General features: G+C 35.4%; 1 protein-coding gene and 1 pseudogene across 1 annotated transcript in view; one reads left to right on the top strand and one right to left on the bottom strand.

Moving 5' to 3' along the window:
* The window catches only part of LOC109049360, a 63,179-nt pseudogene extending 58,946 nt beyond the window's left edge, over nt 1–4,233 (bottom strand).
* A 742-nt stretch (nt 4,234–4,975) lies between these two features.
* Nucleotides 4,976–14,233, top strand: part of LOC109095337 (mediator of RNA polymerase II transcription subunit 27) — a 50,820-nt gene continuing 41,562 nt past the window's right edge. Inside the window, exons 1-2 of the mRNA XM_042761802.1 lie at nt 4,976–5,224; nt 5,586–5,730. Of these exons, the coding sequence (XP_042617736.1) occupies nt 5,022–5,224; nt 5,586–5,730 (348 nt within the window). The 5' untranslated portion in view covers nt 4,976–5,021. The remainder of the gene's footprint in view (nt 5,225–5,585; nt 5,731–14,233) is intronic.

Below are 14,233 nucleotides of genomic sequence, written 5' to 3'. Positions count from 1 at the left end.
ATCCCTTTATTAACTAAGCTGTGTAAAGAGGTCTATATTGTTTTCATCTCAAGGACTTGAAAGTCTGGTAGTGTGTAATCTTCATTCATTTAGTGTATGATACCCAGTTTTTCCTCTGTAACTATTTACAAAGCATGTGTATGATGCCTAGTGTTTTAAAATCTGTTCACATTCCAGTCCTAAACTGCATAGAATGGCCTTACACCTAATCTGAAAGGTCTAGGGACAGGTATATCTCAAGCTGAAAAGAGCCCATCAACAGGGTGACCCATATTTGTTAACCACTATTTGTGGTCTGTGACATTTTTACAGCCTTCCTACAGGTTACAGCAAAAGAACGCTATCCTTTCTTTCACGCTGAATTTGAAAACCATAAACTGTTTCTCCTACTTTTTACTCTTGACAACTAAATCCATCACTGGTGACTCACTATGCCTTTGTAGTAGATTTGTGTCTTGAAAAATGATTTTGGTGACTGAATTCAGACTCTCTTCACAGTCCAGCTACCCACCCGTAGTCATTGTGTGAGCCGCACGGTATATGCTGAGAGAATGATGTCATTGAATGAGCAATATCTGGCATTCTGTCTTTGATCCACGCAGTCTAAATGTGTGAATTAGCACCCCGTCAGAGGCAGCGCTCCGTCTCCGAGCCTCATGCGTAGTGTCAGTCCAGCTGGACAAATCCTCTATCCGATTATTTTGCAATCAAGCTTCTGGCTAAATTCCCAAAGCATCTTTGATGGAGATTAACTTTGGCTACTCTCATACCTCACCAACCTGACAGAGGGCCTAAAATTCACCCCTCAAAACACTGATTGTATTGAATGGATAATATTTTTATGCTTGATTGCCCTAATCTCTCATCCCAAGCATGTCGCAGAGTAACCCGAATGTTGTGTCGATCAGTCATCAGATGTGCCCTGGAAAGACACAGATTGTTTGCACCCTCACGCTCGGTGCTAAACACAGATAATCCTGCAGTGGCTGCTGTCTCATGCATGGAAGGAAACTACACTGAATAACAGCCGTGTGGCCAAATTTACACATCAACCCGGGTTTTGTTGACTCTCTGTGCAAGCACATTGTTAATGGTCACATGTTGCAGATTACTGCATAATCTGTGTGTAGACATATCAGGGTTACTTGGAGACTTTTTAACATTCTTGTGTTAGATCTTACTGTAATACTGGATTTCGTTGCTCTCTTTTATCCTTTCTTTCCAAAAATAAACACAGCCTAACTATTTTTATGCCTGATTATTTGTCTTTTAAAAGGGACAGTATGCACAAAAATTTAATTGTTGTCATCATTTACTCACCTTAATGTTGTTCCAAACCTGTATGATTTTCTTTCTTCTGTGGAACACAAAAGAAGATATTTTGAAGAATGTTGGTAGCCAAACAGTTTCGGTTCTCATTCACTTCCTTTATACAGTCAAAAAATATAATGGAAGTGAATGGGAACCAAAACTATTTGGTTACCAACTTTCTTCTAAATTGTGATCGAAAGAAGAATATCAAAGAAGTATATGTTTTTCACCATACAACGGAAGTGAATGGGAACCGGAACTGTTTGGTTACCAACATTCTTATAATATCTTCTTTTTTGTTCCACAGAAAAAAGAAAATCATACAGGTCTGGAATTTACATGTGGGTGGGTTCATTTTTGTCCCTTTAAAAGATTTTGACTCACCAACTCACATCCTGAATTTGACAATAATGATAATAATCACAGTGTGATGAAGGCATGTATATGTACATGTGGTCATTTTTCTTTAGACTTTGTTAGACTTTCTTTGCTATGAAGCTTCTAAAGTTACACTGAAAATCCATCAGACTTGCACTATCATAAATAAACATGATTGCAAACTATATTTGCATGGAAACACAAGCTGTTCCAGTGGAACAGATGTAACTGACAAAAAGGCAGAGTCAAAAGTGATCCAAACTCACCAGTGTGCAGAACCTCTCCGGTGGATTCCCACATGTGATATCGGGAGGCTCCACTCTAATCTGCATGTACTCCTTCATGGACATGGGTTTGGGCTGGCAAGCGTAATATTCCCATGTTGGTCCATCATCTGTGCTGACCAGCGACTTACAGATATCGTACTGGCCGAGAGTCAGAATAATGCACTGTAAGAGCAGGAGCGCCTGTGAGAGCATGGCACTGGATGGGTCCATGGGCATGAGAGAAAGGCAAGGGGCGCCACAGCTATTAGGTGTATCAGCATGGAAATTAATTAGATTTTGAAATTTCCAATATCCATCCAAAAGGGCAAAGTCTGGTCCTCGGAGGAAAACTGTGACTTAATGTAAAACCTGTTAGTTTTAGATCTGTTGTGACATCTTCAAAACTCAAAGTTCAATTTCTATACATGACAACTGAATTCAAGTCCAGGGATGAATGTCACTTCAGTTCAGAGACATGAAGTGCATTTTAGTGGTTCATATGCAATCAGAGGGTGCCTGGTGTCAGAGTCCAGCCTAAGATTCATGTGAGATGAGATGAGCTGTTTCATTTCTGATGGGTTGCCTAGGAAATAGGAAACAAAAATAAGCAATATATATTCTACAGCTAAAAAACTGTTAATTGGTTAAGTTAGCTAACATGCATTAACATATATTTTAAAGACAATGCAACTGTATTATAGTTTATGGAGAAAATGTGTATTTAGTAAGGCAATATGTATATTTTTAAGATAATAGTTTTCTAAAATTATGGTTTTTATTATAAAAATGAATGGAATGCCTTAGGTTTTATAATGAAATGTTATGTTATTTAAGGTTTATTGCATTATTTTGGTATTGTGCTGTTCTGAGGTATTTAGTCGTTGTGTGGGTAATAATGTGCTGGTCACAGTTGCTTGAGTTATAGGTTATGATTGTGTGGTATTATATTGTACAACTATGTTTTTATCAGCACATTTTATATAAATAAATAGATTTTAAAAGTCCAACTAGGTTGGTCAAATAACATTACATTATGTATACGTTATGAACTGTGAGGTAAACAGACACTATTAAAAAAATCGTCAGTGTATTATTAACAATAACGATACAATTCTGGAAACCACAGCTACCAGTTTTTTTTTTTTTTTTTTTTTTTTTTTTTTACCCCAAATGTATTATTTTTCTTTTAACAGCGAACTTCGAAAACGTGCCACTTTCTCCAAGGTGCACATCTTCCTTATTCAGTAGATGATAAACTTTTACTTTTTGACTTCGCAATGGAAATCTTTTTAAAAAATGTAAACGCTTAAGTAGGTCATCCGAACGGGACATGCTCCAAAACAATGCGAATAAATAAATTCTGTTATGACACATGCGCGCAAATATTATACAATTTTATTGTACCTAGGCTATTTATGTACAAAACGGCATAAACTAAAGAAATCAGCAAATAAATTGTTAGAAAGCTGAGCAAAAAAGTTTAGTTAAAAGCACTTTTCCAAAAACATCCGGGAAATGTGACAGATAGACAATAATCTATTCCTCACCAGCTTAAGTTACTTGAATTAATCAGAGAACATCTTCTGAAATGCTGTCCGTGTTCTGAGCGCTTATACGAGATTTAGAATTTAAATAAGTGACACACCTGAGTAACCTTACCTCGGCTCCAGAGATCAGCACCTTTACGGTTCCCAGATGAATTTATTCTGTATAAACTCTCTCCCTCAGTCAGTTCCCTGCCATATCACTTGAGATGGATGAGAAACACATGCACACGTTACTCCTCTCCGTACATCACAGCAAACGCTTTCTCCTTCGTGCTTTCTTCGGCTGCCGCGTAGTTTGTTGGAAAGCATTCTAGATAGATGCCCTACATCCAGACTCATCCGAACCGAATCAAGTATTGCCTGAAAAACGTGCATTCAAAGTTTCGGTTCTTGTCCCTGTCTTCATTGATGCCTCTGTCCTGTGCGCTCAAGGACAGACTTCAGAGTACTCCACCTCCCGTTCCCATCCTGTCTTATTTCATCCCCGCTCCTGCTCCATTCACTCTGCCTTATCTACTGTAGCTATCTATCTGCGCAGCGCAATATCTGACTTTCATTTCTCTTTTGGAAACCTCGATGTAAATACTTTTAGCCACTGCACCTGCCTTCCTTGTCTATTCGAACTAGTGTGGAGCAGAAGTTTATCTAGGGGCTTGAAGAGAACCGTCCCAGCAGCAGATGAGGCAGTCCGCCCCGCTTAAAGAGACAGATCAGAGGCTGAGGATTCCCAGTCTGCGTTCACAAGCCAAACACTTAAATAATATATAGTTCGGTTCAAATGTTAGAGGTATTGCTTTAGTAAAACGGCGTTAACTTGTAGCTAGTTAAATAAATAAATGAATAGGCTAAATAACACTGTAAAACGAGAGAAAAATACTGAAAACTTAATAACTATGGCATTTTGGCGGAGACTGATGTTACCGAGGTGAATTTCTTTAAAGCTGGAAACTCCAAATAAATGAATTATTGTTTAATCCTCATATAATACTGACTATCTTCAGTCAAACATTTTTTTTTATATGAGCTGTTTTATATTATATTTATTTTTATTCGTTATTTAGCCTAATTTTATTTTTATTTATGAGGTGTGCAATTTTACAAAATTATGTATGTAGCTAATTATAAGCCTATGTAGGCTACTTAAAAAAAAAAACAGTTTAAAACCACAACAGTATTGCAGGTAACACTATTGCACATTCAAATTAAATGGAACTTTTACTTGAAAGGTGTCTTTCATTATTTTGTGTTTGCTTAGCTGCTTATTTTAAAACAGAAATTAAATATGAAAGATACAAACTGCAACTTTACAAAACTTTTAGCTTTAGTTTTTTCCGCATTTTCTTGTAATTAAGATTTTATGAAAGAATTAAACATTTTTCTATCAATAACGACGATTCCAAAACTGAACTACACATTTTCTCCTCGCGTCAGTAGCGTCCCTTTTTAGAAACTACAAATCCCATCATCCGTTCGGCGCCAGTGACGTCACTCGAGCGCCAGCGTCCGCGGACACAACGCCATGGCGGACGTTATGAATGTTGGAGTGAATTTAGAAGCGTTTTCTCAAGCGATTAATGCCATCCAGGCTCTTCGATCGAGTGTCACCAGGGTATTCGATTCTCTTAAAGATGGGATGAAAAATAAGGAGACCCTTGAAGGGCGGGAGAAAGTCTTTATAACTGAATTCCAAGATAACTTACAGTCAGTCAATCGCGATTTAAAGTGAGTTAATTGTCTGACCGTTCACTTAACGTTAACCTGTGAAATGTTGTAACGTTAACCATCACATTATTGTAACAAACCAAGTGTTATTGTAATAAACCATGATAACCTAGCACTACCCGCTGCTGTTAACATGAAAAGCGATGTATTATGGTATGTTTTTCTAAATAATGACTGGCATCTTTTTTTAATTTGGGCTCAGAAAGTCAAAATAGCTTGATTTTAGCTTGACTTTGGAAAACATAATTAAAATGACGTAATCATAGTGTCATTTTCATGAGTGAAGTGTGACATTGGTTTTATTGTGTATGTTTTAAAATATCAACAGTACCAGCCTGACTTTTGTATCTTGTTTCTGCAGTGAATTGGAGCGTCTCAGTACTTTGGTTGGCAGGCCGTCAGAGAGCCACCCCTTACACAACAGTGGACTGCTCAGTTTAGACCCTGTTCAGGACAAAACCCCTCTGTACAGCCAGCTGCTCCAGGCTTACAAATGGTCCAATAAGGTAAGTTGTCAGCGTTTTGCTGATTCGCCTTGCGTTATAGCCTTTATATGCAACACACACAGGTGATTTAAAAGTAATGGAATGAAATTTAAGTGATGAATGTCTTAAATGGACTATTCAGACTTCAGCCATACGTCACTCCAGAAATACGCTCAATACTGAATTACGTATTAAAGGGTCACCTTGATGTGGTTTGAGGCTCCCATGGTCTTGGACAATATTACATTTTCCAGGGCTAGAAAAAGCTTTATTGTTCAAAATATGGGGTTGGTCAGATTTTTTTTGTAATGTTTAAGGAAAAGGTCTCTTATGCTCACCTAGGGTGCATTTGTTTGAACAGAAATACAGTAAAAACAGAAATATTGTGAGATAATATAAACATTTTAAATAACTATTTTCTATTTTAATTTATTTGAAAACGTAGTTCCTGAGATGGTAAAGTCTTCAGTGTCACATGATTCTTCAGAAATCATTCTGATATGCTGATTTGCTGCTCAAGAAGCTTTTCTTATAATTAGCAATATTGCAAAACTTTGTGCTGTGTAATATTTTTGCCCTTTGATGAATAAAAAGTTCACAAGAACATTTATTTGAAATATAAGCATTTTATAACAATATAAATGTCTGTCATTATTGATCAATTTAATGCAGCCTTGCTGAATAAAAATATAAATTTCAGACTGTAAACTTCTGAACAGTATGAAAAGTAATCATTAGGGATGTAACAATTCACTCAACTCACAATGCATTACGATTCAAGATACTGTTTTCACAATATGATTTTCTCAAAAAAAAAAACGTTTTTTATTTTTTTTTACAAAATGAGTTTTAAGACAAATTATAAATGAAAACATGTCATATTATTGCTTGGACAAAATGCTGCACATTTCTTTGTGAAACTGAAATGTGTCAAATACCAAAACTAAATTCAACTTTTAAAACAAACCCAAATCAAATAAATAAATAATACAAATAAAATAAATCTTTCTATAAAAACAAACCAAGGCTTTGCCTTTGCTCTTTCCATTTAAAATTAGAAGCAATCTCTTTAAAAGTGTGGCATACATGTAGGGGTGTGCGATAGGACGTTTTTTGATCATGGACGATAAAAATTTCTCCACAATCTCCTTTTTAGAAATATCGTAGTATCGTGCCACAGCACACATTCTATCAGCTGCAGTTCTGGCGTCTCCATCAAATACTGTACAACACCACATGCATTCACATCAGTGTTAACTCAGCGGTAGAGTTACTCTCACAGGAGTTACTCTCTCATTATTTGCATGTGATTTTAAATGTTTCATTCGCGCGCTGGTCTGACCTGTGCTAAAGCCTTTCAAACAGCACCTGATTATTGAAGTAAATTATCTTTTGTGCTAATACTGTCAAAACACACAAGGTTTACATGTAGACACAGTTGGTTATGTCTAAAATTAAAGTAAACAGTTGAGAGAAAAACATATACGTGCCTGTATATTAGATGCGTGCAGGTCTTAAAGGGACAGTAGACCTATTAAACATACAGTCGACTGTCATTAAAGGGATAGATCACCCTAAAATTTCATTTGTCATTATTATTTACTCACTGTCACATTGTCCCAAACCTGTATTAATTTCTTTCTAGTGCCTAACACAAAAGATGATATTTTGAAGAATGTGAGTAACCAAACAGTTGAATTTGATAGTAGCAAAAAGTACTGTGGAAGTAACTGTGGACCAGCAATTGTTTGGTTTTCCACGTTCCTCAAAATAGCATTTATGTTCAGAAGAAGAAAGAAACTCATTCAGGTTTAAAAACAACTTTTAAGTGAGTAAATGGTGGTATAAAAATAAAACACTATGACAGAATTGACAGACAGCTGACAGAATTTGTATTTTTGGGTGAACTATTCCTTTAACTTTAATAAAACAAAAAAGGCTTTGTCTTTATAATAGGGAAATTAGTTTGGCTGTAATGCTGAGACAACTTGCAAGTAAAACCAACATGACAAAGAACCGTGATAAAACCGTGATATTTCAAAAAAAAAAACAAAAAAAAAAACGTTATGATATTTTTTCCATTATCGCCCACCCCTACATACATGCATTATGAGCAGTTTTAATTAGTATAATTTTGAATTTGAAACTATACTACTGCACAAAGCAAAAACAGCACACAGGCTGAATGAGAACGCAGATTCACTCTCTGACAGTAGGTGGTGCTTATGGAACAGCAGCATAAATGTTTGCAAAGGTAATGGAAAAGTCATGAAAGTGTCAGAAATTTTCATTGGTGAAGAGAATGGTAGACAGAAGTCTTTTGTTTATAGTGGTCAAGCAACAGGCTGAAGAACTGTGTTTGCTATGTGTCAGGTGTATAGTGTGAATTCTCTTCAGTGTATTAATTACATTGGTCACTGTGTATGTGCATGGTTGCCAGATTGGGAACATAAACTAAAACACCGGGCACTGTAGCATTTTGATGAAGCCTAGCATTTCCATATGGAAGATGTCTTTTTTAGCATGTTCAACTCAACTGCTCAACAGAGAAAGATAACACAAATGGCAAAATGTAATGTTTTCAGGATAAATAACCAGTGGGCAAATATTGCAGATGATTATGCTAAATCAAGAGGAGCAGAAATCGTAATCACTATTAAAATATGATTTATAATGCAGTCCTAGTCTTTGGTATGTAAACAAAGATGCATACTGCAATTTCTTTGGGTTCTGAACAGTGATATAGTAAGTAAACAGATCTGTAGCATCATATAGTCGAAGGAAACAGTATATGAACTCTTGCATCCACTCTAAATTGTAGGTGTTGGTAAGAGCCTTCTCATTTTTTGGCTTAGTACTTGAGAAAATTGCATTTGTTTTGTCTTCCTTTAGTTTGAAAAAGTTGCTTCACATCCATTCATGAATTCCAGACGAACATGAATACAAGGCTTTTACATCATCATGGATGTCAGACTCAGCTGAGACATGGAATTGAATATCATCTTGCGTCTAATAATACTTTAATACTATAATCAAGAGGAAGCAGGTTTACAGTTTGATGGTCTAATCGCAGTGCGTCAATAAGACACATTATAGCTTGTATCTGTGATTTGCTTAAAGCAATGTGAGAAGTTCCAAATGTAAAAAAGCTCGCCAAGTCTGTCTGCTTAATTTGACAGAAACAGAGTTGTGTTACTTCTTGCCTAGTAAATCTTCCTTTGTCCCTGAAAAAGCTGTAAAATTATGTTCTCTTTGGATCAAGGTCCTCGTGCGAATCCTCTCAAAAGAACGTGCACAACGTCTTGCCAGAAGAGTACACACTTGAGATTCAGTAGATGTGGGTGTTCTCACAGCAGAACCAACATTTGCTCAATATCCATTACGGCTGAGTGCTTTGACTTCTTTTGATCTTGAGTAGGTCTTCTGTCCTAAGTGTTATTGAACAAGATTTGCTATTCTTACTGTAAATGCAATTTCACAGGATGCCTGCGCTCTGTTCTTGAGTTCTTTGAAACTTTGCCCTTAGGTGATGCAGGTAGCATTATGATAGACCTGGAATTGAATAGAAAACAAACTCTTTGTTTTGTTTTTGTTATTTGTTATTTTATTTATTTATTTTTTTTTTTGGAAACGTGGCACGAAGCTATGGTTTGATTCTTATTTTTGGAGGTTACGGGTGAAGAGTGTTTTGCAGTACCAGATCACCTGTTCAGGTTTCCTGCATGAATTGATGAATGTGTGGTAGGTTTTTTGGTGCAGAATAACCGGGGTTAAAGTGCTCAATCAATACAGGAATTAATTGTTTTGAAATATTTCCTGTGTCTTCTTGCCCAGAGGTGCTTTTATTGAAAATGTTCCATTCCTTTTTCCAATTAAGTTGTTGTGCATCCCTTTCTGTTTAACTACAACATTTGCAGAATGCACAGTTGTAATGGCATCATATTGTTATGTATATTATAACACCATATTGTTATATATATATATATATATATATATATATACACACACAGTGGGTATAGAAAAGAATCACCCCCTTTAAAATAGACACTTTTTGTTGCTTTGCAGCCTGAAATGGATACAGACACAGTTTTTGTATTCCCCCACTTTTTTTCCATTCCATTTGGTGCCACTAGTCGTGCAGAAATTACTTTCCTCACCTTTAATGGTTGTGAAAGCAATTTATATATTTTGTTTAAATTAAAGTTCACTAATGAATTGTGTAATACAACCAAGAAGTCTATTCACCTTTATTTATATAGAGCTTTATACAGTATAGATCGTTTTAAAGCAGCTTTGCAGTAATAAACTGGAAAATAACAGAATCAATGTTGCACACTTCATGAATTATGAAAGGACTTAAACAGCCAAAGAAAATAAACTAGGTCAAATCTGGTTTCATATTGGCTTTTAAGGTCAAAACTTTTCTGCACTTTTTCCAGTTTGAAAACTTGATCTAAGAGTCTGTGTTCTCCTGGTCTCATCAGAGTGAGCCGGTACTGCATCAGGTTCAGGTTCAGGTTCAGCTTCCTCTGTTTTCCCACACTCTGAGGGTCGGAGCGGTACAGCAGGATTAGGTGTCTGGGCTGGACAGTGTGCGGGCAAACATGGGCATGAGGCCAAACCAAGACTCTCTGCAGAAGTATTGATGCTTCCTCGCTGTCTGCCCGGACAGCACCACCCCCACCCTACTGTAAACCTGATCGATGCGGACGTTTCCATCATGCAAACTACCCCAGGATTAATGCGCTTGGTGCTTTTAGTAAGGCTGTTTTTGGCCATTGTCTCATTAGAGTCGGTTTTTTGGTCAGATATCAGTTGGTATTTAGAATTAGATGGAGTTTTATTATTCAGTATGATCATTCATCCTGACATATTTATACAGTTGCACCTTTGACAAAGACCATCTTATAATATTGCTAATTGCATTTTTAGTGAGTATGTACTCTATTCAAGTGCTGCAGTCTGTTAAAGTTGGTCCAGTTGGATTTAAGAGTGAATAGATCAACAGTTAATTAAAGGGAAACATGTTTTGCCTTTGGCTACTAGCTGTCACTCATCCTCATTATGTCCTGATGTGTTTTGTCTCAGAAATCTCAAGGTTCACTTCTTCCTGAGGCCTTAGTTTTTTTTTTTTTTTTTTTTTTTTTAAACGTGAGAAGCATTTTACATTAGAAAATATTAAATGAGTAGTTCACTTCCAGAATGAAAATTGTCATAATTTACTCACCCTCCACTTGTTCCAAACCTGTGTGAGTTTCTTTCTTCTGTTGAACACAAATGAAGATATTTAGAAAAATGTTAGTGTCCGAACAGTTGATGGGCACCATTGACTTCCATAGTATTTTTTTTCCTACTATGGAAGTCAATGGTGCCCATCAACTGTTCGGATACTAACATTTTAAAAATATATATTTTTGTGTTCAACAGAAGAAAGTAAGTCATACAGGTTTGGACAAATGTCTTACGTTTGTGTTTCTCGTAGGATCTTCTTGACTGCATGACTTCTCATTGTCAATGGAAGCTTATCATGAGAACGATGATTTAATGACTGTTTAACTGTATTTAACACATGGTTGTGCACTGTCAGTACAACAGAGATGTCAGGGTGCATAGAGAGATGTTTAAGCACCTGCTCATCCCTGTATCAGTTCACAGTTAAGACATCAAACTATTATTCTGTCATCTATAAATACTTGAGCTCCCCTAGTGCCAGCAGACCAGGAGCACATGAATTATGTGTCATTGCAGACTTTCTTTGCAGAAATGTTTCAGGATTTTAATCTTGTTTGCGCTGAGAGTTTGTTTTTGTGTCTCAGGGGTTAAATCTTGGGTACAGTGAAAGTATACCCATTGGCTTAGTTCTCTAAAACAAAAATCTTTCTTCGTAGAATAGAATAAAGAAACATTAGACACACACACACACACAAAAATCATTTACTCACCTTCATGATGTTCCAATCCCATATTATAACGTTAAAGACAAAAAGGACCATAAAAATAGTCCATACAACTTGATATTGAATGGTATATGGAATCATGTGGACTATTTTTATGGTGGTATTTATTTATTTATGTATTTATTTATTTATTTATTTATTTTAATCATTAAGCAGCTCTCGGGCAGTACAAGTTTTATAATAACACCAGGAAGAGTAAATGATGACAGTTTTATTTTCTATATTAATATAAAGTTATTATAAACATCAACATCATTATTTTCAGCATTGAATTTGTAAATTTGACTTGACAATGTAATAAATGTAATTAATTTAATAAGTAATTATGCAATTAATGTAAATGTAATATAACTTGTTATAGTTATCATATATTTACCTTACATATAATATAGTGTGTTTATAGTACTGTTGTCAAAAGTACTGACCGTGATAAGACTCGACTAGTTTATAGATGTTATTGATATGTTGGTTAATGCTTATTTAGGTCTATTTTATCTATTTATTGAAATTATTTTGTGTGGATTTGTGTTTTATGTGAGTGGTCTGGCATTGAAAAATTTCTCTCTATATACTGTAAAATGCATTATAAAATGTATAGTTCAAGTGAGTAGGGAAATGATTATTTTTACACTTTTTATTAGATTATAAGTTACAATATGCAATGTACATCCCATTTAATTGGTCCGTGACCGCTAGTAACCAAGGGCCAAACATGTTTCCCTTAAATTGTCTTTCTTATAACATGCGATGCATTATGGGTGCATATGTCTGTGATTGAAGGAAACTCTGTGAGTAAAAAGAGGCACAGTCTTCATTGACTTTCACAAGGTCACTTTCCCATCGGCGCTCTGATATTCTTCTTCAGCGACCAGCTTGCACAACCAGACAACTAATGAGATCAAAAGATTAAGAAGCAGAAATTAGCCCCACTTATGTGAAATTGCTAAGGTTGTAATTTGCTTATGTATTAAAGAAAAATCTCTATTATTTGGACAGCGAACCTTTACAATAGCAGTCCCTTCATTCAGAAGGATTGGATCTAATCTCAAAGAAATTCCACATTTGACCACATTCTAAAACATGGAGGGAATTCAAATCATATACATAGAGTTGAGCCAGCTTAGACAGCGCTCAGACTATTGATGAGCTACGGGAACAGTGTAGATGTATTTTATTTTTTATTTATTTCTGCTATATTATATCCACTAGGATATAATGATACTAACTTTTCAGTAATTTATGTCAATACCAGTAAAATGTAAAGTTTAAAATAAAATTTATTATTTATTATTATTATTATTATTATTATTATTATTTGAACAGCAAATAAAAAATAAATAAAATAATTAAATGCACCTTTAACTATTTAAACACATACTTCAGCCAAAAATGAAAATTGTCTTCATTTATTCATCTTTGTCATTCCAAACCTGCATGTTTTTCTTTATTTCAGTGAAACAAGATATTTTAAACAATATCTCTGTTTCTTGATGTTAATTTAATGTTTTTATTAAAAAAAAATTTGAAAAGTGCGAAAATAAATAAATAAATGCACCTTTATTTAAAAAGTTAATATCGTTCAGACAGAATTGAAAATTGATTGAAAAATGTGCTCACCTTCATGTTGTTCCAAACCTGAATGTTTTTCTTTTTTCTTTTTTTTTTCTTTTTAGTGAAACACCATGTTTTGAACAATGTTTCTTTTTTTTTGTTAATACAATAAAAGACAATGGGGTCCAATGTTGTGTGGACTGAAACATTCTTAAAAACAACTTTTGTTTTCCCTATAAGAAAGGAAGATTGTAACACCATCAGTGAGTAAATGATGGCAGAATTTTCATTTTTGGATGAACCATCCCTTTAACACTTATTGCAGAATTAAATGCTATGTGTCGCAACTGATCATGTGACACTCAGCATTCTTTGGTGCATCAAATCTGAAATAGTGCATCCAAAGATGCTATTTTTTGAGAGCTACAGTGGAGTAAAAAACTAAATCTATTAGAAAAATGAATATTAATTAGAGTAGATTCCGTTAGTATTAATACACTAAAGATCTTTTGACCGAAAATCCATCTTTTATGATTTCAGAGTTTCAGACGGTCTTGATTTTAGTAATTGAGCTGCCACTAGTCTGGGCATCTTAACAGCTACATCATAAGTCAATCCCTTGTGTCAGAGTTTATTTTATGGATATTTATATATAATCACAGAGCCTACAACCTTTTTTTTTTTTTTTTTTAGCCCTCAAGCTAATCAAAAGATTGCTGTGAATGTTGCAGAGGCTCATGGCCTTTCACATCGTACAATGTCCTGAAACCTTGCAGACGCTTTAATGATGTCTTGAACGAAGTTGTCAGAAGAAACAAATGGCAGGCCTCAAACCCAGAGCCCACAATAAGATCAGAGAGCAGCGGACTTGCCATCACAACATGTTTCAGCCCTGCAGTTAATGATGGAGCATGTGTTTGCCAATTGCTGTGCCAGGGAGGACTAATAGCCTGGTCAGTCTTAAAGATCAGTGTGCCGCGAAGGGATGAAAAAGGTTGGAAAAGAACGAGAAACAA

Source organism: Cyprinus carpio, chromosome A8 (assembly GCF_018340385.1).
Source record: "Cyprinus carpio isolate SPL01 chromosome A8, ASM1834038v1, whole genome shotgun sequence".
In the NCBI taxonomy this organism is placed as follows: Eukaryota; Metazoa; Chordata; class Actinopteri; order Cypriniformes; family Cyprinidae; genus Cyprinus; species Cyprinus carpio.
The sequence above is the reverse complement of the archived record's forward strand: the minus strand, read 5'-3'. Positions and strand labels throughout refer to the sequence as shown.